The sequence below is a fragment of the Vidua macroura genome, chromosome 1, assembly GCF_024509145.1.
Source record: "Vidua macroura isolate BioBank_ID:100142 chromosome 1, ASM2450914v1, whole genome shotgun sequence".
Lineage (NCBI taxonomy): Eukaryota > Metazoa > Chordata > Aves > Passeriformes > Viduidae > Vidua > Vidua macroura.
In genome coordinates, this window is record NC_071571.1 from 23,598,022 (window position 1) to 23,624,235 (window position 26,214).

General features: G+C 38.4%; 1 protein-coding gene across 2 annotated transcripts in view; it reads right to left on the reverse strand.

The window, feature by feature from the left end:
- CDK6 (cyclin dependent kinase 6) overlaps positions 1–26,214 on the reverse strand; it is a 126,080-nt gene that overhangs the window by 70,845 nt on the left and 29,021 nt on the right. For both annotated transcript variants that reach the window (XM_053989306.1, XM_053989313.1), the window contains exon 3: positions 23,799–23,934. In XM_053989306.1, the coding sequence (XP_053845281.1) occupies positions 23,799–23,934 (136 nt within the window). The remainder of the gene's footprint in view (positions 1–23,798; positions 23,935–26,214) is intronic.

A 26,214-nucleotide genomic window follows, 5' to 3' on the forward strand; every position in this document is an offset into this window, starting at 1 on the left:
AATTCTGCTCTGCTCATTTCAAGATTCAAGCAATGTCTTCAGGTTCTAAATTCAGAGTCTTCTTCCAGCCACAGGTAAAAAAAAAAAAATTGAAAATGGAAACTGGTATATCTTCCTCTCTACCCACTGGACTCAAAAGATGAATATCATTTACAGAAGTTCTCTTCACACACAAAAAATAAAACATGCTGCAGAAAAGTGTACTGGGAAAGTGTAAATTTAAAAGGTGTTAGAAAAAAGAAGAGCAACTGGAGAGAAAAAAGTGCCGTATCTCCTCTTCCAGGAAATTCAGGGTTAGTCCATATAAGCTGTTCTCCAGCATTCAGGTTGGACTGCTGATTACACTTATTGCTTTCTACAATAGGTATTAGATTATTAGACAGATTTCAGTTCAAAACTATCTGGAAGAACAGCCCAAAGTTTTGTGTGTGTGAAGAAGGGCACTTGGATGTAAAAAGACTGTTTGCTATTTGTGATTCCCTGTTTTTAAATTCTCAGCAAGTCAGAGCAGAAGCCAAAATCACAACATAGGCTTATTATTATGAACTTTAAATAAAGAATAACAAATGCAGCAGCTTAAAATTTTGTGCACGCAAGCCTAGTCAAAAACCATTAGGCCTTGCTTTTGGCAAATGATTTCATTCACTAGGCCAGCCACTTGCAAGAAACATAAGGCAGGGTCTGGGCTCTGTGCTTTCATTGACACTGTTACTAATATCAGAAGATACTAACCTTTGCTAGAAAATTGGATAAAGGCTGTAAACATGCACAAACCAGATCACTACCTAATTAAATCAGGATAATTTCACTCTTCTAACGGAAATGCATCCATTTGTATTAGTGACGAATACCCAGTATTATCTCAATTACCAAGTTCTAGAAATAACTGCAGGAGAGTCTTCATGTGCCTCAAGGATTAGTTTTTTCCATGTCTGCTTTTCCCCAAGAAATTTTCTGTGGTAGATAGGCATACCACACTTTCGAATTACAGGGACAATCATATTTCAAAAGCTAATTGAAAAATTATAAATTCTATGCAACAAACAAGAACCTTTGTGTCTTCAGAGATCGAAGGAACAAGCTCTAATGAGTCATGATCAAACCTCTACTGATGTTTATCAGTGCTCTTTGGATATTGCATGTTTGCAAACAAAGATACAGAATGTGCCTGTTGTTTCAGATTAGAGATTTCTGCCATCACAAAACCTATGATAGTTGGCTGTTGCTCGAGTTGAAGATAAATGCACACATTATCCCACTGCAATTACTTTTAGACAATCACAGGTTTACTTTTTTTTTCTTTTTCAAGTTTCATTTTCAATGCCATCTATGTGCAAATATAAAATATTTACCTGTAACTCAACTGAAAACTGAAAATTGAAAACTATTTTGGGATGCAATGAACAAGTACACTTTCTTTAGAGGAATATATGTAGCTTTAATTTTGTAAAAGTCTCATAATGAAAACAGGAGCGAAATTTGTTATGGAAAGGCTGCATCTCTGCTTGTTCCACCATATAAGGTATTGAGGATGATTGCTCAGTCTGACATTTACTGAATTTATCAGCTCTGAATGCCAGGACATCAAAATTCTGATGAACTTTTCAACCTACACCATATTATGTCATGAGTCTCAATAATACTCAGAAAAATACCCTGCATATTCTTCCTCTGTCATCAGTAAGGATGGGGCTGGGCTTGGGCTAGGCTGAGCAGCTGCTTCTGCTGCCTCTGCCAAAGGCAGTATTCATGGCTTGTACTTCCTGACTCAGGCAGCAGGAACAGAAAGCCCTCATTTCCTATACTTTTTCGTCTCCACCTTACCTTGATTTCCTATACATTTTCATCTCCACGTTGTCTTATCCCCTCTCTTGACTCTATGCTTCACTGACCCCTCTTAACCTTCCTCCATCATCTGATCCATAAATCCTTTCCAACCTATTGGCTTTCAAATACAATTCTGATCCTTTAACAGTCACCCACCATCTTGACTCCCAAGAAAAATATCTGTCAATTATCTGCAGCAACTTACTGCTTGTTTAAGACCTGCCAGATTCTCTGGAGGACTCTGCCTGCCTAACCCAAAAGAGGATGGAATGGCTGTCAACCAAAGCATTCAAGTATCTGCTCAAAGACAAAAGAAACTATGGAGCTGGTTTCAGTGTCAGTGCCTAGGCACCAGCAGCCAGGACTGGAGGGGCCTCAGCCAGGGGACACCAGGGGTTGTGCCCTGGCAGACACGCTCAGCTCCAGCTGGCTCCGACGGACCCACCACAGCGCATGGCTGGGCCCACCAGCCAGGATGATGGTGCCTCCATGAGGATATATTTATTCAAGGGCAGAAAAGGCTGCAGGGAAAGAGGAGAACAAAGGGAGTGAGAAACTGCACAGGAAACACCAAGGTGAGAGAAGAGGAAGAGAAGTGAGAGGAGAAAGAGAAAGCAGTCCACGGTGGAGTAGATATCCACACTGCAGCTCATGGAGCAGGCAGATATTCCTGAGGGAACTGCAGCCTGTGGAGACGACCTAGGGTACAGCAGGTACAAAGAGTGAGGAGGAAGGAGCAGGAGAGAGGAGCTGCTCCTGTGCTGCTTGGGCTAGGGAGATTCAGAAGTGATGTACAGCCTGGAAAAAGGCATGAGAAGGTGTTATTTGAATACTTGCACTTTTTTTGCCCACCATTTGAACTAGCAAATATCTACCTTGACTGGCATTAGACTAAGTTGATTTTCCCCAGGATAAATCTATTTTGCCCATGATGGTAAGCAATCTTCCTCTCTTCTCTTAGCCCATGAGCTTTCTTGCTCCTTGTTGCTCTCTACTTTCTGTAGCTGTGGTGGAAGAAGTCAGTGAGTGCCTGGATGGGAGTTTGACTGCTGGACTAGGCTAACCTACCACCATGGTGAAGTATGGATGCTAGGTTTTGTCTTGGTAAAGGGGAACACAGTGAGATACAACCTGAAGGAAAGCACCAAGAGTAATATATCTTCAGAGAACACATACACCCTGAGGTAACATACACTTATGACTGGCTGCTTGTTATGTGAAGCTCAGGCTTTTCCTCCATTGGCTACAATGTGAAGAAAAACCTCCAAACAGGTTGTCCTTCCTTACAGTGACAGGAATTCCTAATACAAAAGAGAGTAATCCAATGGAAGCCCACAAATATACTCAGTTGTGTCATCAAATAAAAACAATAGAGCACAGAGCCTCGCAAACTTCAACAAACCTTAAATTTGTACTAACACACAGGTTAGTACAGGTTTTACATGGTTTTGTTTTTTTTTTTTTTTTTTAACCTGCCTATTTTCCTCTTCCCGCTCTATTTCTATACTAACATTTTGTAAAGCACAACAATCCTTTGGCATCTCCTAACGCTTCTCCTACTCTTCTGTGGAGAATCTCATGCACCTTCACAACCTGCATCCTTTACCCAGAGTTTCTATCTGCAACTATTTTTTCTTTTTGCTGAGCAGAACAGGATGTCCCTATTTTACATGGCAGGTGTTGGAATACTCATCCTGAACATTTCCTGTAGGAGTGTTTGCATAAAAGGCAACCACAAGTGTAAGCAAAGGGGATGAGTTTTAGATAGCAATGCGTGATGAGTCAGTTAAGGTAATTTCATTAAAAGACTCATTGCCTCTCACTGGAACAGGGCCTTCTCAGAGCAGAAGAGGCTTCCTTCATATTCTACTCAGTTATATAGATTCCCCAATCACTGAATTGCTTCCAATTTAAAGGTTGATTTTACACATGCTGGAATGAAAGTTTAAAGAGCTGTCCTGCTCTCTGAAGCCTATTTTTGAAGCAGAATAATTACAGCCCTTCTATGGTGATACTTTGTAACAAACAGTCAACATTAATTAATGCCAAAAAAACAATGGCATTCCTGAGGAATTACACAGTACAGATACATGAATAGCAAAAGACATGATTAATGTTGTTACACTGAATCCCAAAGGCATTAGCAATAATGTAGTGATTCCCTGTTAAATGCAGTGATTCTTTTTTAATTTTTGTCCTCACACTGGGCTGGGAACCCATCACATCAACCTATCTAGAATGCCATGACTGTGATGGTTGGGGCAGATGCAATTTGCCACTGTCTGTGGAGCTGCAGGATACTCTTCTCCATGCAGCTGGCTTGATGCAGTGGCTGGGGCACAGTAAGAGGCTGACAGATCCCTGCCCTTGTGCCCTGTTCCTTTTCTCAGAAGAAAGCTATTCTCATCAGTCTCCCTGCAGGGCATTCAGAAAAAGGATGAGGAGGTTGTCTTTGCCTTCTCCTAGCCACATCACAGCTTCTCAGGACTCATCCATGATCCAATCAAATATATATGAGCTATACAGCTCTTCATCCTCCTTACACTGGCTAACTATTTATCTCAGAGTAATCCTATTGCCTTCCATGAAAGTATTCACAGGGTAAGGGTCATTCCTCAGAAGAGAAGACTGCTGTGATACTCCTGTCAATTAACTAGGAAGTACCAAGAGCACGTGAACTTCACAGCATGTTCAATTTAAATATGTTTACTGTTTTGATAAGAGAACAATAAATTCAAATGATCTATTCACTTAGCCCTATTAATCAACCCTACTATACAAGATAACATATTCATTTTCTGTTCATAGAGTAAAATACTGTGCAGAGAAAGATACTCTCAATTCATTTAGTGTATTATTAATATCTGATAAGAACATGCAAGGAATTGGTCTAATAATTGGTGGTGTTTTCTATGCTAATACCCTAAAGGTAAACAATTTGTTGAAAAATAATTAAGTTACATATATTTTTAAACATGAAGTAAAATACTTGTGTAATTATCTTTGAATTGTAAAACTATTTTAATCATATAAAAGGTACTTTAAAGCACTTAAGAGTAGATTAAAGGACGTGTTAAAATATATTCTGATTAACAGCTTCTCATCTATTTTAAACTGCTTTTGTAAGAAAGAAAGCACAGCTCATAAAGGGGTTTTGGATTATCCAATTGTTAGGATGAAGAGCACTACAGACATGCACACTCACGAAAGTATGCATGTATGTATACACACATTATAATGTTTTGAATAATCCCATTGAAGACAATGCTATCTATAGTATTCCACTGCAATAACACTGAGATGAATATAGTTATGTTGTTTGGTTTTGTGTTTTGATGGTTTTCTGTGTTTGGTTTTTTTAATGGCTAGAATTATTTGTCTAGCAATTCAAAAGATAAAATACCTGAAGGAGTGGAGTCTATAGAACTAATGTTTTGAAGACTGCTTTGGTTGCTATTGGAAGTAGCAAGGTAATCAAGATTATAAAGTCCTAAATAAATTACTTTGAAATACAGTAATTGATCAATTAGTTCAGAGCCAGCCTAGTAAAATACCAAATGTCACTATTATGCATAGATGTACCTGTATATTATGACCATTGTGTGTCAGTCCCAATCAAAAGTACTGCAACTGTGCACAAGATTCAGGAAAAATGCAAAATTTTAACTGAATTACAAAGGTGCACGGTAGTATTTGAAAAGCTTTGGGGCTCACCAACACTATTGCACTGCTGTAAGCTTATGACTGAATTCTGTGAATGTATATCACAGCTTTCAGTATACTGTCTTCCCTTGTTGTGCACCTATACATAGACTGAGCTCAATCCACAACCACCACAGCAGGCTTAACATGTTCTAATCCCTTTGCTTAAACTTGCCAATTGCTCCTTCTGAGTTCGAAAAGAACTGCTGAATTTGTACTGCCACAGGAGAACATGACCAAACATATTCTGGAGTGTTCCAAACACTCCTCAAACACCAAAGCTCAGCAGAAGCAAAGGCAACATAAGAAGGACTGGACTACAACAATTGATGCACCTGACTGTGTTGAAGGAACTGCTCTGAGTAATGTTCTGTTTACCCTCCTTAAAATAAGCACCTGGATTCATATTTTATGGGTTAGTAAAAGTTTCAATCTAAGTAGATGTCTGTTTTACCAGAACCTTAATGCTGATAGAGTCCCATGCTGATCTCAGTAGCTGTGAACCAAAGACCAAATCCAGTATATAACATGTCTACTTAACATCTCTGGGGGATGTATGTACATACACATGCTTGGGCACACATGTAGATTTATTTTATTTAAGTTTACATAAGTCCTTCCACATCAGTTTCTAATTTTATAGCTCAACACCTGTCAAGTCAGTTTGCAATCTAGATCTTTCAGGTTTTACTTTTTCATCGACTATTTTTCATATTTGATGAGAAGAACATGCATGACTGAAAAGAAACGTACATAATTATTCTTCTACTTATGTTCAGTCATTCGGTGTACCAAAAATTCCTGTTGAAGTGGAATTACCAGACATGCAAATGAAATACACAGCATTTCCCATGTGGCTACTGGTATTTGTCAGATAAAATACATCAGAATTGAACAGAGGGGAAGTTTGTTTTAACATTCTGACAGAAATTGGCACTGTTAGCAGGACTTGTCCCGTATGGGAAAATTTTACAGCAGGTAAATGTAACTTTGTAATTAACTGTCTTTTTCAGTGCTCAAACCCTTGTACTCTTTGCGCCCTGCAGAAAAAAACACAAGGCACAGCTTTTAACAGATTTTATGGATCTGAGCCTAGATGAGCAAAACACTCATGTTTCTTTCTTGTATCTCTGGATGATGATATCACAGGTTTATACATCCCCAAATCCTTCTGGGAAACTGCCTTTCTTTTATTACAAGCTTTTTATAACTGTATTGAAAACAGCAGTTTCTCACAGTTTCCTGGTTTGACAAGTTGTTACTACTCTGTTCAATCTGAAAAAGAGATGAGGACTAAAATGTATCATGAAATCTCCCAAATTCTTTACTGCCTCACCCAGTTGGTAAAGTTCCATACAAATGACTTGAAATAGCACCTGTGATTTGTATGCATTGGCTGTGAAGACTCTTCTAGCACATATCTAGGGATTGACACCAGCACAATTTGGTATCTAAACATCACAGCAGGTCACACTGCAGTTTGAATTCTGGAACACACTTTTCATATAATTACAGCTTCTTTAATTATGTTTCTCAACAGGATAAGTCACATTTTTCCTTCAGCTGATGTGTGAGCCTCTTTCTTCTGAGATAAAATCCAGACCTTAGCTTGACTAAATGAATCTGTTCTGGAGCACTGTGTTCTGGAGCACTGTGATAGCATCCCTATCTCTATCACCTTAGTGCTTTCAGTTTTTAAAAACAGATTTGAGATTGCTCCTAATAGTATGTATTTCTTTCTCTCATTGTGGGATATCATTGCCCCTTCCTCTTCAGAGTCTTTGTTTTTGCATTACTACCCATTTGTATTTTGGGACATCATCACTTGCAATCCTTGTGGAAGCTGTCCTGATGTAATCAAAAAAATCAGTCCACCCCAACGATCCACAAAGCTGGATGTGACTCCCTTAAACTACTTCAGGATGCTTTGGGGAGGAGTGCAGAGAAATCCCTGTCACACTCCCTGCCACAATCTACAAACTACAGTAAATTATCAATCACTGATGAGTTGATTGTCCTTCTCTGCCTCTCACACCAGTCCTTATGAGGAAAGGTATAAAAAACAAACCCTCTTCTCTAGGAAGAATGTTGCTCTGGCAGCACTACAGCTCTTTACCAGGACCTTCCTGATGCCATTGGCCTTAACAGCTCTTCCTAATTTCCTCAAACTCCAGGAAGGGTTAAAATATGGCGCATGACAGAAGACACTCCTTGCTAACAGGAAGGACACTTTACTGTGGGGCCCAGATCTCAGCTTCTCCTTCCCTACAGCTGTCTGTGGACAGCAGCTAATTGTATCCACTTGTTTAACCTCGGGGATAACGTCTGGAGGGGACCAAGTGCCACAAGCGTACTTTTTTTTTAACGGTCATTTCCTCTCTGGTGTAACTTGCATGACAGCATGTGACAAGCAGAAATTAATGGGGACACTGCTGTGCCAATACCTCTTGAATTGCTTTGACACTGGCTGCAGGCTGCCTGCTTGGCCACCCAGCCAAGACCTCACATGAAATGTGGCAAGGGGCCCACAGCTCTATTCACTAACAAGCCAGCTGGTCAGTGATTAGAAAGCTGAAACAACACTGTACACATACATCCAGAATGCTTTACAAGCAGCTTCGGACTTAGGTGGTAAAGCATCTTAGAAGAGTAGATCTGTAAATTTATCTTAGGGACTGTTAACTTAAGCTAACATTAGAAATAATGCAGAGGACCCTGGAAGATGACCGGCCTACGTTGTCACCTAAGTGCAAGAAGGACTAATCTCAGAACAAAGACTAACATCTTGATGTGCTCAAAATCATGTGCAAACAGCTCAGACCACATGGATTCTGGTTCAAAGGAGCACTCAAATTATGTAAATAGACAGAGATTTATGACAGACTACTCTTCCTAATGGTCTATCAACACCGTGGCAACATTACTGACATTTCTACAGAAAGTCTCATTGAATCTGTCTTCTGGGTTTATACTGATTTGTTTATACGCTGATACAAAACAACAAAGGATGAATCTTTGTAAGCATCCCAAGGGACCTGGATGATCAGATCTCATACACCCAAGGCAGCTTTGTACCTTTCAGCCCAGACTTTTTTTGAAAACTGTCAGATCCTTGGCTGGACACAAAAGGCTCAAGATTGTTCCTTTAATTTCTCTCTTCAGTTGCTTTTTTATAGTAGCCACTGAAAGTGCATAGGCTCTTGATGAAACACCTGATGGCAACAAGAAAACAGGTTACGCTTTTTTTAAAACTGAGAAAAAAGCAGTCAATAGGATCCGAGAGATTGGGAACACAACTGTAATTTAAATCAGACTTAATTAAGACTTAATCACTTAATTCCTAGGACTCCTTCCAGTTATAAACTCATTCAAGCAATTTTCGTTTGATGAAAAACTCGTTTAAATTTATTATAACACAGGCCTGCTCAATCTCCTGATACATAAGGAAATATATTTGTGGCTTATACAGATACATCAGGGCTCAAGGCACTGTAAAAGGAGGTGACTGGACAGCAGAGTCACTTTCTCGGATTAGAAATTGAGGTTACTGAAGAGTTTGGACCTAACTTTGAGAACTTCCATCATAGAAACTTTGAGGAATTCAGCATAGTCATGAATGGTACTTGCACACTGAGGAAAAAAGATGGCTTCGTACTAGGCACAATGCAGTCCAATGAAGTTACTGGGACTCTACCCATCAATTTTCGAAGACCTAAGCTGGTCTCTCTGCTTTTTATTATTCCCATTTTCCTCCCACAGTCACTGGAACCAACAGCACCTTCAGAGAGATGTAACCAACCTTCACTGAGACAAAAATGTCAGCATGACACCAGGCAACAAAATACTACTATTCTCTAAAGTTAGACACTCCTTTAATAAATAGTTAACAGTTTTTATTAAAGATGTGAACACAGAGGAAAGTAAGAAGACAATCCCTTTTTAATCTCTCCAGGGAATACATAAGCTCAACTGTGTACTTTTAAAAAGTCATTTCAATCTTGTATTTTTTTTTGTTTGTAGTGTACTTGGCACAGCAGAAGAATGATGATGCTCCTAAATGCTGTAAAATGGCTCAATATTGGGGTCTATTACTATCCCAGCTCTAGTCACAGGAGTACATTTAACTTTGCTGCCTCTTTTGCTCTGTATTATAAATTCAGGGATAATGGTTAACTAATTCATGAGCGTTGCAAAGATTAACTAGTTAATGTTTATTAAATACTCAAAAGAACTAGATTTTGCTTTCAGTTATAAAGGCTTAACAATTTTGAAGAAAATCAAAGATATACAGAAGAGGAAAGATTTGATTTTTATACAATTCACAGGAAAAAAACAGGCTTCAAAAAAAAACCTGAGAGGGGTTAGTGGCCTACTGGAATCTGCTTGCCCAGAATCTCCCATCTAAGATCTTTACATATAGTTTTGCAATGCTGTTAGAGCATTGTCTGAGCTCTTGAAATAGTCTTCATGATGAGCATCCCACTGATGCCTTCCTACACCTAAATTAAAAGTAGGAAACAAGATAATAGCTTCTTGAAAGCACTCAGCAGATCAAGTTGTTCTCCATGTTTACAGAAGCAATTAATTTGCAATTCTATTAACTTGAATTAAAAAAACAATGGCTCCTGAACCAACAGCTTTGAAAAGGGAACAGGCAAGCCCCTCATCATACAGACAAGGCAAAGAGAAGACATTTTGCAAGAGGAATAAAGCATATACATGAAGACTTTTATTTTCACTGAAAGAATGAGAAGTTTGCTGTTAGTGCCAGACTAGGGGAATGGCTACCCAATCCACTGCACTTGCAGGTCTACCACTTTCTCCTTTCTTTTCTTATTTCTCACCTTTTCCTTTACATCTCTATTTTCTCCCTCCATGAGTCCTGTTGCCCCTTCCTTCCCCATTCCCATTTCTGACCCTTCTTGTCATGCCTGCACTGCACCCTGTTCCACTTCACACTCACTCCCAGGGCCTACTCCATCTCTTTGGGTTGCTGCCTCTACAGCCCACGTGATAACTAGGCAAAGCAGGTCACTGGAAGATGCCAGCTACCAGCATTCCTCAGTAGCCCATCTCTGGATTTCACATATAACTGTAGAGGGCAGTGATGTGACTGTGATGTCTGCTGGGGCTGCAGTGGTGATGGTCCCACTCATCTGCTGAGTCTGTCCAAAGTGACATGTGCCACAGCCTCTGCAGTTCTGAGCAAAATGGCACTGATTTATATTAGCACACATTAGCGTAAACCTTGCCTTGTTTTCTTCTGAACACTTGACTGATTCTAAAAAAAAAATAGGTATCTTCCACTTACAGTGACACAATGAGCGTTGAGCCTACTTATTTCCTAATGTTAATACAACAGACAAGAATCAGCTCTACCTTGGGGGTGAGAGCTGACAGTCTTCTTGGGAGAGGAGAAGATGGCCTTCAATGTTTCATAGGCAGAGGATATTTCCTTCCTTCACCTCCCAAATATTAAACAAAACAACTGTACAACATTTTTAATAAAAACACACTGCTATGTTAGAAGTCAGTGTGCAAAAAGAGCCAATCAATGGAACAAACTCCTTCCATGAAGATATGTCTTTTGAAAGTGAAGTGTCATAAACGATGCATATGAGAAATGCAGCTTGTGGCAAACACAATATTGCTTCTCAAAAGGGTAACCTGTGACAAGCAGAAAAATATGCTATTAATTATGAAACCTGGAAAATAAAACTATATGTATTCCTGTGCCTTTACTGTAACTATTCATGGAGAACCTATGAGAAAAAAAGTAGCAATGATCCAAACAATCTGGACCACATGTCTGTACTTGGCTGAATCGGGTCCCAGAAACCTAAGTCTTTTGTTTTCCCTACCAACAACAACAAAGTAATTACAAATCATACAATCCAATATCAAACTCTACGTTACTCCAAAACTACACTCAATTAAGTAGAAACAAACTGTATCATCAGAAGGACAAATGAGAGAGGCTAGGGATCACTATCAAAGGACTTCTGTTTTCCTTTGTTTATTAAATAGCAACTGTATTATTTACTGCAGCTTTGCAAGCTAGTGAGCAGCTGGGTGTGACACATTTCCATGCTCTGTAACCTCTCCTTATGCTTCGTTAGATTCCTTATCAGGACCAGAAGAAAAGAAATCTCTCTGTTATGCTTTTCCTGTGGCAAAGGAAAAGACAAGATGATGACTTTCCAGCTCATTTCACTTGTACAACGTTCTCATCAATCACCATGGGGTAGGTCTTTGTTATTTTCACTGAAGGACTGTTCTTAGTTTTCTGTCACAATAAAGCGTGACTTCACTAATTAGCAAATCAAGGTTTACCTCTACCACATTTGCAAAAGAACAAATGCAAACATGGCTAAAACTACTTCTGAAATATTTTTGACTGCTCAGGTTCACAGAGATAAACCTAAGTCAAGCTATGTCTAAATTCCTTTAATTGAAACTGAAGTTAAGGTCTGAAACACTCAGAGTAGATGATGTAAGGAAGCTAAACTAACCATTTCATCAAGAACCAGACGTTTTCTGCTTGTTTTGCGACTTTCTGCTCCAGAAACCAAGCAAAGAAACTGTGGTTTATTTTCATATCAAACTGTCTGTGAAGCATGCATCTCTCTTCAGTTTTGGTTCGCTATAGCCCACGCAGCTTGGCCTCTATTCTCCTTTTCCTAAGTCTTCAGTAAGTGTTTTAGACACCAGCAGGAATTATGTGAGCAAACAAAAAGCAAGAAAGAGTGATATCTTCTAAGTAAGGCAAAAACATAATACAAAATGCTTTGTAACATGGTCACTCCTCTAACTTAATGTTTTTATATGTATTTTCCCTTTTGATCTGTGTTGTTTCTCACTGAATGACAGCTATACACACCACACTATTGTAATAACAAGCATATGGCTCAGAGATCACTGTTGACATTTTCAGCATTCAATTTAGACATTTTTATTTAAATGCATGAAAAACATCTGTATACTCTTTCATTAACTGCATTTTACATTTGTAATGTTCTACGTACTCTTTTGGAACCATTTCCATTAAAATGCCAACTCTGTGTTTGGATAGCATGTCTTTCCTTTGTAACACTAAGGGAGGAGTATATTACTGTCAAAATTTCTATCTAAAAAGTCCTTGCTAAAATATTTACCCTGCTAGTCAGAACAGGAATATCTGAAGTTAATTCCAAATGAAAGAATATTTTAGAATGAATCATAAACTAGATGTTAAAAAAGGTAACGTGCTGCGATTCCAATGCCCCTTCCCTGTTGTAAAACTAAATGAAAAACAACCCTGCATTTCCATCCACAGAATACTGTAACATTTTGGAGTGTTCTGAAGTTTCCTAATTGTAGTTATGCAACAGAACTATCAAAGCCTAAAACAAATGACAAAAATTCAGCAGCTCAGTTTATTGGCTTTGAAATTAAGCACTCTTAAGAGATGGTTAACATGTCCTCTTGATTATTTTTGGTATTTTTAAAGTTACAGTGCAATGCTTCCTACTCTATAGACAAAAGAAATGGGACATTTCAGAGTACTTATAATTCTTACAGCATTGTTTGTAAAGTCACATATTTAGCAACAGTGAAAACTTTTGGGCAGTAACTTTATTTACAATTAAGCCACTAATTTCAAAGGGCCCTTTAAGGTATAAGACACTGCTCAACATTTTATTAATAAAGACAGAATACGATGGCATTTGTTGATTTGATCACAATGGTAAAATACAGCTTCTTCTTGGAAATGGGTATTTATTGTCAAGGGTCATTATTTTCAAATAAGGCAAATAGGTTATTCTGTGGCCACAACAGCTATGATATTAATGAAAACCAGATATAAACAAAACAATCCACCAAACCTTGTGATCCTTGGAATCCTTTGACATTACTGAGTCAATTTACCATGCTGACCAGCTATGACACATTTTTGTGAATAGTCAGGAGTCTGGTTCCAAATGCACAGACACTGCTTACATGTAAGTTTTGAGGGAAGACTGCTTCTTCGCTCTGACAAAGCATTTAAACACATGTTTTATGACTAATCTGAGACTAAGGAAACAATGGTTTCAATTCTTCTTTGTTCTAACCTTAAAATTCATTGGGTCAGTAGCACAGGATAACAACTGATTCTCCTCTGTTAGCTCCTCTAATTCAGTCTTTCAACCTCATTTTTAATACTGGAGCAATCTGTTGACATAAAATTAAGCAGAAGCTTAAGAGCTTTGCTGAAGCAGAGCCTCTGCTCCCTTTGGGATCGAAGTTGAACCAGAAAGTGCAAGTACATATTCCAGCATGAGTTTAAATGTTTTATGTGTACAGACATAAGTGTTGGTACTGTATACCTCTAACAGTAAAGGAGAAGTAAAAAGAACTTAAAATTGTGATGTTTATAATACTTTGGATAAGGTTTCCAATCCAAAAATGAAGGACAGATTTGATCCAGAAGCTCGAACCTTTGTAATTTGCTCTTTCTTAATGGCAAACAATTTAGGCTTAGCAGTAAAAGAAATGAACAGCATTGCTCCACATTCACTCTGAGAGGAACCTCGAAAATACCACAGTTACACCACAGAAGGATTTGACTTTCTGTGAAGGATTGGTGCTCTGGAGTACTGATATTGGCAAATGCTATAAAACCACATCTGATTTATTAAAACTACAAATAAACTAATCATTTAAATTTCTAAATATTTCCCCTTGCTGTTGCACCAAGAACAAACAACATATGGTATTTCTGTTATTTCACACACATTTCCATTCAGAATTTTCTGTCTTCTGGCAGCTGCCTGTGAATTTACTAATAATGTGTGTCTTTTGTTTGGACTTCTTAAAGAGGATATTCTCAAAATGGAAGGAAGCTCATTTTATTTCACTTTGAAACCTGAGAAACCTGTAACATGAACCATACGCTGATTACAGAGCACTGATATAAAAAGGAAGCAGTTGTGTAAATGTGTGCAGTGACTGTGGTGAGGAAACAGCAATGCAGTGGTGAAGTACTGTTTCACACAAATAATGTTGTTGTAGGATCTGACTATCATGACTCATGTTTAACATGGTACTGTGTAGAGATCACTCAAAAAGGAGGATCTATTATGGTGGGCACCAAAGTCAAGACTTTTCACACAGCCTCCTCCATTAAAAGCTCACAAATAAAATGGACAAGACAGACCCCAGGTGGAGAAATAGTGAGATGGTTCCATGATTCTACATTTCTATGGGAGTAGAGTCAGGAGGACACAGGAAAAACAGAAAGAAAAGTGATGGAGAGAAAAGTTCTGAAGGAAGGGAAAGAATAGAAGACTTTACTTAGTAAATACGAAGTGAAAGTGAAGTGAAAAAATCAAGGTGAAAGAGAAGGATGGAAAGACAAAAGGGATCAAAAAATAGGAATTGCACAGGCAGAGAGCACGGAGCTGAAATCACTGAAAGCAGTTCTGAGTGTCCAGAGGTTTTGGCTTTGGTTGCTCTAGCAGCTGAGTGTAGCTGGCTGGTGCCCCAGGCTGGTGCTTCTCTGCAGTTTCATGCCTGATGGCCCGAGGACAGGAAGCAGGGAGGAACCGTGTCTGCTCTGGTATCCACAGGGGAGGGTAGGACAAGGGCTCTCCATGTGTCTCTCATCTGACACACTGAATAGGAGGGAGAGGCACAGCTTCAGCTGGGTCTCCTTTTATTCCTTCCCTGTGAATGTAACAGCTCAGCTGTCTTGGGTTGATAAGCCATCACATGGACTCTGGGAATCAGCACGTCCACCTCTGTATATATACGCACATACATATATATACACATATACATATATATACACACATACATATATATACACACATACATTCATACATACACGTGTACGTGTGTGTACATGTATGTGTAGTGTGCTTTCATGTGCATACACGTGAAGGCAATATACACCAAACCACTCTCTAGGCACGGCAGGAGGACTGGTGCTACCCCTCATGTATCTGTGTACTCTTTAAGCATCTGTGTTGCCAGTTCTCGCCTTTTCTGGGCCGCACCTATTTTGAGAAAATGAACTCTGGAGACAGTAGAGTGATGATCACAGTTTCCCTTTCTCTCACTCAAATAGTGGTATTTTTTTCTGCAAATATTTTAGAGGACTTTTACAATATACACTTAAGTATATATGTGTGTTTATGTGCCTTTGTATTCATAAATGATAGAAAATTCTTTAAGCTGACTTTACATTCAACATATGAAAACATGTAATACAAAAAAATTCCATCTCTGCCCATTTGTATGGAACTTTGTTTTCTGGCATAAGCTAAATACATCTGCTATGGAGGAAAAGAAACAAACAAAACATATCTTGATTAAATCAGTATGCCACTAAAGTAACACACTTCAAATTAATTTTTACTGTGGGATACAATAACCTGCTTATTCACTGGCATAAAACCAGTGCATACAACTAGTCCAAAAGTATAAAATTTCTCTTGAGGTGGAATAGAGAAAACAGTTTTATGGGAAAGTAACTTTCTTGATTACTATCTTGTCTTTTATTAGCTTTGAGTTGTCTGTGGCCAACTTTTGAATTGTTTTATGCTATGGCTCTATAATTGCTGTGAGTAAATATAGACACTTTGTAAATGTTCTAGTTTAGAGAATTTGAGCTGCAGTAACTTGGGTTGACTGAGATGGCGAATGTATTCTGCTACAACGCTTCTTGTCCCAGATCAGCTGAGTTCAACCCTTGGAGTCCTGGGTTTAGTAAGAAAAAATATGTTGCCCAGTTTTCCCAAGCATCTGCCTTGTCACAATTTGTGCTATTGTCTACTCTTCCCCATTTCTGTGTGCTTGCTTTGGGATGAAGTACAATTTTATGGGCGTCCTGCATAGGGGACTGATTTCCTTTCTAGTGCAGAAACTACTATTAAGAAAGTGATTCTTATTTGCACTGGCAAAAATCAAGAATGGCTCTTTGAACTTCTTCTCTTTACCTCACATCTGCTGCAGTCCAGCCTTCAAATTACTTGTCAAAAACAGTATATGGCTTGTAAGTAAATTTAGAACATGGGTAAATCCAAACATTTCAGTGTATTTTTCTGCCACTGCTTTACGTGCACCATCAGCTGCAATAGCTTTCTCTTAATTACTTTAAATGTGGCATATTGTGTTTGATAAAGAGAAAGACTCTGGAAACATGAGTGACACTTCTGCTGATCACTGAGGCAGGATGTACTTGCAGAGCAAGTTGTGCCTTAGCACCACCACCATGAGACAAAAGAAAGCATCTCAAAAATAATTCCACTTGGAGGAACTGTCACTGGCTGGATGAAGAACAGTGTGGCACTGTCTCTGAGATGCTGCCTGGCAGCTCAACCCCACTTCTGTACCTGATTGACAATTATTCCTACCACATGCTCCCTTTCCTTCAGTGTCATCAAAGCATTTCACATAGCAACTGGTACCGCACTGATGTTCCAGTAGCAAAAAACCAGTGTCATTAATAATCTGAGAGCATCTCAAGGGAATGCAGAGCAGTAGGACCCATAAACTTTTTTATGCATCACACCCATGTCCAGCTCTGCTGAACTAACAGAAATTAAACTAACTGAAAGCAACATTTCACTTCCAGTGTTCGTAATACTGCAATTTTGCAATGACTTGATCATAAATCCATTCTACCAAGGCTCAATCACCTTCCCTGCCCACAATTCAGAATCTCTTCAGTTTCTTAATTTCTTCGGACTTTCTGAATAAAGATGATTTCTGGCCCTCCATCTACTGAAAACAATAGCTTCCTTCTGACTTCAAAAAGGATGTGTCCCTTAGGGCCCTACTGGACTGCACTGAGAGTAGAAACCACAAAAGAAAAGTAGGTTGAGATGTCTATTTACAGAACCCTTGATAGACATCATTTCACAGTGACATTTTTAATTCAGTGTCATTGTTTTGAAAGACTAAAATTATTATTTCAGGCAGGTTGCTTTCATGCATTATGCTCCAGTGTTGTTTGACTGCTTTCCAAACTGGAACAACTGAAAAAAAGTGAAGCGCTCCAATGATTTTAAATCACTCTAGTCATGACAGAGTGATTTAAAATTATTGGAGTGCCTCACATTTTTATGAGCTCTCAGTTTGCAAGCAATGGAGGTCCTAGCAGTCCTAGGCTACAGAACTGCAAAAAACAACTATACATTATCATCAGATTGAAAAGGTTTGCATTTGAATTTTGAAATGGTAAGAATTTGAAGATATTTAACACCACCATAATTAAAATCAGTGGCTGTACACTAACAGTAAAAGGGTCCAGGCTAAAGGACCCTTTTTTCTGCGAGGATACCAGACTACATTGTGTAACATCCTGTGAGCTGCAGTCCCTTTATCCACAGAATCACGACTCCTCCTAACCCCTTGGACAGCTTGTGCATTGCTACCTGCTAGCAGCCAGAGGAGACGTGGGTGTGCCTCTACATGCAGCACTGCATGGGCAAGAAATTACACTGCCTACAACATAGGGAACAGCCACTCTGGAGAGTGGATATTCTGGAGAATATCCATTTTTTAATGTTTAGCTCCTTCAGAGCTTGTGCAGGACACCTACTCTCTCCTGCTACCCTTTCATGCAGAAGTCCAACCCCTAGTAGAAGGGTAACAGAGAAAGAAAAAAAAAAAGATTTATCCCACAAGGATATATCAGTCAAAAAAAGCCCTTTTGTTTTTCACTTATTTGTACTGGCATCTATTCTTTAATTTATAATACTGATTCAGAACAAAATTTGTTGCAAAATAATCCACAAAAATGAAACCCTTCGCAGCTGTAAATGGGCACCATTTCACTGAAGCTAATGGATTTACACTTGTTAGTATCAGCTGGGGATCTGATCCATTATTGGTACACTCCAAATTCCTCACTAAATTTTGCTTCTTTCTTTACCATAAAAGCACTGACAGGAAAACAATAATAACAGCTCTTCTGTTAGTATCTTTCTTATTCAATTCAAGCAGGTTTTTTTTTATTGTGACTTTTAACTTTGATGTTGTTAAATGCAGTCGCTCTCTGAAGACTCTCAGTACTGGTGAATCTGTTTTCCTGGAATATCTTGTTTTATTTTCAGAACTGCATGATTGTGTGACATCTGCTTCACATCTCATACGTGATCAACTGAGTAGGTACAACCATGGCATACGGCTGAGTCACCTCACAACAGTGAACACTGGTCTGCTTTCTGAGAAACAGCATCTTCATATTAATTTTCTAAGAGTCTTGCAAAGATGTGACCAGTCTGCCTGGTTTAACAGCATGTAATATAAGGTAACAGGGATGCAACAGTAACAAGTATTCCATGACTGAGGCTATTATTTTAAAATTCAATTTATGGGCTACTATCTGATAAGACCACAGAAAAGAATTAGGTTCACTGCTGTACTTTCTAAGTTTTAGGCATCTAAAGACCAGAATCTGTATACCCAAATCAGATGGGTATATCACCTTTCTATGCAAAGAAGTAAATATCCAAAAAATATTCACAGAAGCCATTCACTTGGGTGAGGAACCAGGACACAGCAGAGAAAAGCATATACATTGAACCCTTCTCACTCTGTGATTTGGCTGCCCTGTTCAAGGCTGGAGGGAATACCATGAAGATTCACAAATCACAGACCTGAGTAGAAAGACATTCCCAGCTTTTGCAACATTCTGTGATAGATAACATATGCACCTGCTGTACCGGAAACCTTTGTTTTGTTCCCTCCTGTGCTGACTGTCAGACTGAAATATGCACAGCCCACTTAGCACATGTAGCCTAAATTCTACATTTCTATAAGAAAACTACTGCAAGAAGCCACAAGTTTACTTATAATGACATTACCTCGCAGAGTTAACTTTATTCATTACTAAAATTAAAGAACTTCAGTAAAAGTTTGTTGTCCTCTCTCAATTTTACAGACTCTTTGGTCTGGCAGCACAATATGACTGGAAGGAATTCCAAAGAACCACTCTGTAACCACTTAATCTACAGCCTTATATACAAAGCCATTATATGCATAGATTAACTTAAAGCTAAGTATTATTAAATACATTGCAGTATCTTAAATCAATAAACACCATCTTGGTTGCATATGCATGATTTCTACATGAAAAATGTAGTTAGTGTTGTAAACAACCATATCCATATCAAAATTACTTAGGATCAAAAAAACCATGCCGGTCTCACAAGCATCAGAATGAAATGTGACCACGCAGTTTAAACATGCTTCAGTCCCAAAGGCTAAGACATCAAAATGCTTTAGTGGTCTGTTAACTATTTAAAAGAAAATCATCGTTCTGGGGCAGACATGTCATTCCCATTTCCACTACCCTTATGTCAGCTAACAAAAGTCCCTAATGAGCCAAGGCTCTCGGAGGCTCAACTGCTAAGACCATTAACGTTACCAAAGACCTGTGCATGACTAACAGCTGTGTCCAAAGGAAACTGAACTCATACCTTGCATTTCCACATAAACCACCCCAAAGTTAAAGAGTATCCCAGGAAAAAAAGAAGGGAGGAGACGATGGGTAGAAAGGAAAGAAGGAAGATGTTGTCATTGCTGATTCTCATTCATGCCATATGGAATATGTATTAATCAGGTCTGACAGAGGAAGCCAGCAAGTGTGAGCGTGACTACAATCCAGCAGTTACAAAGGCTTATTAAGTAGATTAAAGGCTGAATATAGTTCTCTTTCAAAAGTGAACACTATGCCCACAAGTATTTGGAGTAGCATTCACCATCCCTCTAGCTCAAAGTAGACTCTGTTAAATAATAATGTAAGGGCTTCAGCAGAAATGATTTAAAACTCCTATGTCCAGAATAACCAAGAACACAGAAGCCAAAGCCACAGAAATGGATGAGAGCATTCACACTCCTGGTGACAGAAAGGGAAAGTGAGCATGTCTGCTCTAGATCCTGGCTGTGTATTCCCAGTACCAGGCAATGTCTCATAGGAAAACTACCTCTCTTCTATCATGTTATGGACACCTGTCTGTATCTTCCTAAAACACCCTCTGGGGTGACTCCTACTGCAGGGACTTAGGCATTAGAAAGGCATTGCTGAGCAGAATTAAGACAAAAGGTCTAGTTATGTTTAAATGATCAATATGGTTCATTTCTCTCAACTGCTGCAGTCTGACGATTGCCGGCAAAACATAAAGCAAGTTCTTGAAATGGTACCAGTGTCACTTTTATTTCTTGACAGCTGGTAACCAAAAACCCCAGCATGCCCCAAACCAGCAAAAGCTGAGCCTCCCTTCCCTAAATGTTATGTAATGACGGTAGTCAATTTACACAAAAAAGATCTTTTGGGGCTAATACTTCTCTCATAGTAATTTTATGTCATTCAAGGTCCACTAACAACTGTTGATTCTACACCATGGTGCCAAAGAGGTATATTAGATCCTTCAAGCTATCCAGAGCTTGGCTCATTTGGCACTTCCGTGCTGCTGACACATGCAGAACTTTAACAGATGGTCTTACAATACTGGCAGTTGTTTTGTACTGTGCTGATGGTGAGGGGAAATACTCTACACAAATTGTGTGCAATTCTGGAAAATAAATGAAGTACAAATCCATATTAACCTCAAAAGCCAAACTATAAAAAGTCAGATCAGTCACTTAACGATGTATGTGCTCTGGGTTAAATGCTCAGCCGCTACAAAATTGTAGTATTTCCCTGCAGCCATGACTTCCCAGGAGAAGTATGTTTTGCTTCAATTTCTGTCAGGAAAAATCCATAAAGATTGTATAATTACAAAGGTATTGAAATATACTAAAGCCTTGAGACCCTTCCTCATGTGATCAGCCCTGACTATCAGCAAAAGTACCTCCATAAACTGGGTATTTTGACATAAATATGAAGCAACAGGGTGCAACTTAAGTCAACTGAATCTCTCTCTTTTCCTGCGCCAAACAGGATTCAAGAAAAAACACATCAGCTACTGTGAAAATGTTGGAATTAACAGCGATGACCAAGTAAACAGCAATTTTACATTTTTCCTCACCCATTTAAAAAGTGATTATGTACCACAAGCTGAATTTTACAGTCACTAATTTCACTGGCTGCAGTGGAACTTGCACTGTACATAAAAGAGCTCCTCTTTGTTTCTGTGTGGCTTTTCTATTTTATTGTGCTAAACTATCAGATATAGCAACTGGGTTAACTAGTAAACCATTTGTGCAGAATAGTGCTTTTTGAATGTAAGCACAATGATTTCCTTCATCAGTATAAAATTTCCATGAAATGTATATTCAAACATATATTTGACAGTCTCATAGTGCAATTTCGGAACAGAATTTTTGGAAATCATGAATACTTTAGTACAGTGCTCATGTCTTGTATTGCTTTTAAATGAAACATAGATCAAAAGATACTTCAAACTGAGATTTCAGAGGCTTGGTCTTTCAGTTCCCATCAATTTCAATATCTTTAGTTAGATATTATGCCAGTCACTTTGTATCTTATTTTCAAAATGTTAGTTAAATTGAAATACAGTTCATGTAAGTAGTTTCAAAGTCCTAGGAGGAAAATAGAACCTTAATAGCATTATAATTAAAATAGTCTTACAATATAATAGGTACATTCCAGTTTTCTTCTGACTGAATCAAAGATGCATCCATTTTTTCAAAAATTTTATTTTATCCACTATGGCTGTTTAAAAACATGGTTGCTGGAACTGACTGATATTATATGTATGTGACTTTGACACCAGTGAATAATCTTTATCCACTTTAGTTCTAATTTTATACTGAAAGATCAAACACCTCCTAAGTTTGAAGCTGTTAAAAGAATTATTAAAACAACTAAATTTTCAATAGTTTTCATGTTTTCCTTTCCTCCCTGGGGACTTTTGCCAGACTACGATGATACAACATACTTCCAGAAAGTACTTATACAAGTGAAAGATAATGCATGTCTGAAAACAAAAATTATTTATCCTCATGAAAATATCAAAAGAAATGTTAAACAGACACAGTCAAAATGTAGCAACATCAATCTCTCTACTTCTCTTCCAGGTATAAACTGTATAAACTTTTTGTCAAACACCTCAACCTAGGGTCCTCAATGTGGCACTTTGCTGTGAAATTCCCAGAAAAGCAGAGGAGATGGTATATGCATTTTATTAACAATAATGCAGGCACATCCTATCCTAGGTAGGGGTCCTCCCTTACAGATGCAGAATATGAGATAACATGACAACAATTATTGTCCTCCCAGTTACTGAGAGCCTTCTCAGCTTCTGTAACTGGTCATGACTCTTCCTACCTTTCAGCCCACCCTCTGCTGAGCTCACCACAGGCCCACAATGAACATTTCTTGCTCTCAGAATGTACACAAACTCTCCTGGCAAGTAGGACGTAAAACAAAAGTGGTCTCTTGGGGAAATAAAAGGCAAAGGAAAAGGGATAAGGAGTACAGGATTTATTTTATCCATTCTAGCAATATCCAGCACTTCACCTTTAAGGGAAGGTTCAAGTAGTCTCTGCTGAAACAGTAACAGTCATCTGCCTGCAGCTGGAAGCAAAGGTCAGTCTTAATGATTTCACAGAATCATGGAATCACAGAATGGCATTACTGGTATTGGAAAACACCTTAAAAATCCCACTGCCATGCACAGGGACACCTTTCACTAGACCAGGTAGCTCAGAGCTCCATTCCAACCTGTCCTTGAACACTACCAGGGGTGGGGCAGCCATGATTTCCCTGGCCAACTTGTTCCAGTGCCTCACCGCCCTCACAGTAAAGAATTCTTCCCCAATATCTAATCTAAACATACTCTTTCAGTTTTAAACCACTCCCCCTTTTCCTGTCACTACATGCTCCTGTAGATAGTCTCTCTCCGTATTTCTTGTAGGCTCCCTTCAGGTACTGGAAGGCTGCAATTAAGTCACCTCTAAGTCTTCTCTTTTGCAGGATGAACAATCCCAATTCTCTCAGCCTTTCCTCGCAAGATAAGTGCTCCATCCCTCTAAATCAACTTGGTGACCCTGCTCTGGACCTGCTCCAACAGGTCCCCGTCCTTCCAATGCCTGAATGCTACATTTGGTACAGCAGTAGAGATTCAGTAAATTTAGAACTCTGAAAGAGGAATAAAACCACAAGTGCAGCATTTTCACAAAGAGACTATATCTGTTACTTTGTGCTGCAGTACATGTATGTCCCAAGCTGGGTACTACTCAATTTTGATGCAACAAAATCCTATGGGACCACAACACAGTTTGTCTGATTTATTTCTGAAATACTATCTCCTAAAATCTTTCTCCTTAAATACCTTTATAGTTTCAGTAGGCACTCCAGGCTCTGGAACTTTATCCAAGTAAGTAGTCAAGTCTTGATCCACATGTTCAAACACTAATGTTAACTTGGTCTCTCTGTCTGTTCGTGACACGGTGCACACATCAAACAATCTGAGAAGAGGAAAAGAACAGAAGAGGTAAGTATACAGAAACCAGTACAGACGTACCTTGCATCTCAAGCATGTCTATTTAAATTTCTTACAGTATACAGAATGGAAAAGAGCCTTCCAAAGGTAGACCAATCTTTGAGCTCTTGATTCATCAGATAACAGCTGATATATCAAAATTACCACCTCAGTCTTTCACTTGTGAATTCTGAAATAGGATTAATTATTAAGAACTCATCAGCTGTTGAATGTAAAATAATTACATGAAAATAATTTATTTTTTTGACACAACAACGTGAGTTACTACAGAAAATTACGTGACATTTATACACATTCTAGGCTCCAGTACTTACAGTAATTACAAAAAAAGCTGGAAATATTTTTGAAAAATACATAAGAGTGTTTGCATGCACTTTCAGTTTCTTTCCACATAATTGCCACATATACCATTACACAGCTTTATAATTAGATCTCCTTCAGCAGAAACAGAATTTTTTTGCTGATTCCTTTTGCAAATTCCTGGACACAAGGAATACCTCCAGAATCAGCATACTGTTTGGAAAAAAGCTCTGTGCACAAGATGTCACTACTTCTTTCATCACTTTTGGTCATTCTTTTACTGGAACTTCTTTATCATTTCACCTTGTTGCACAACACCGAACTAATTGACAAAGCTCTTCACATACCACATTCCTATCTGATTACTTTCTATTGTTTTATCTTTTTAAGTAGGATTTCTCTCATCCTCTCCATCTACTATGCCAGCTTTAACCACTGTTTTACCTTTTTCAAAAACATCTGCCCATCCTTCTGTGCTTCACACCTATATTCACACCAGTGATTTTCACTATCCTTCTTCAAGTCCCACTTCTACAAAATCCTAATAGGAAACCATTTAAACAGCCAGAAGGCCATTTCTTCCCTGCTCACATACTTTACTCATGTGCTTATTCATTTATAGTCCAAGATCAGATCGCATTTCTCACTGAAGAGAGGCAGAAAAATTAATCACTACTTTTACTAGGTGACAGTATATTTAAAAATTGAATGAAGTTACTGACAAAAAAGGTCTAGACAGTTAAACTGAAGAATCTATCATTGATAACAGACCAAACTAGTGCTGATGCTATGGCTTATTTTTTCCAACACCATATCAGTGATGCTGGTGTATTACTTTTATCTTTCATACTCTTCCTTAGAATTACTTTATTAGAATTAAGAAATGCAGGATTTTTGGTAATGTTATCAAGTAATATTTTTGGTTTTTGTTCAAGGACTAAAGGCTTTATATGCAGGATTTGAGGACAACTGATCACACACAAAGCCACAGGGGTCCCTTCTTTTCCCAGAGGACATCTGACAGTCACGGACAAGACGAACATGAGATCTTGCACTGAGATTTTACTTCTTACCTTACATCTCAATGTATTTCACATGAGAAGGAAACACTAGAATTGGCATAATCACTTGGGAAGAATGTAATTCGGGTTTAAGAGAGCAGTATTTTTCACTTGACATTTACCATAGTAAGGCTGTGCTCTCAGCACAGCATTTCCTAAATAATCTTTCAGTCTGACACTGAAAAATTGTTTATCAGACACCATATTTTGCAAATGTATACATGCACATTCATTTTACGTTAAGGAAGCTTTTCAGTGAGTAATAAATGAGGAACCAGAGTTCCAGAATATGATAATAAGACTGTCACCCTACCTCTACTTGAAGACTAATCTGTACTTAATCTGTAATCATAATCTGAACAAACAAACATTAATTATTATGGTAACACAGTGACTGTAAGAGAAAATGTGTTGGCACATTTCTCGTAATGGCAGATACCGTTCTCTAAGATTCCCTCAATGGGGTGTACATGTCCTGTACATGGTAAATAAGTTTTGTGAAAAGTCACAAACCTTCCTGAAAAGTGAAATTTACTCGTATTTACTGGCTGGAGTTAATAATCTGCAATATATTTATATAAATCAATGTGGAATGTAGCCGGACTGCCTATAACCCCAACACATGCAAATAGAGAGGAGCCAGACAGGTCTCAACATCTGAACATAAACACTGGAAAGTATTTCCAACTGTATGATTCCTTTGTGTTGACCTACATTCACCTAAAATGTTCTAGAACACCCCTTTTGCCAGGTATTTAATACACTGGCAAAACCATATTTTCAACTATAGCAGAGTTATAATTAAAGAAAAAAAGGAAAAAAAGATTTCACTGTATTAAACTTAGAAGTAACATGTCATTTCCAACTCACTGAGGAGGAAAATG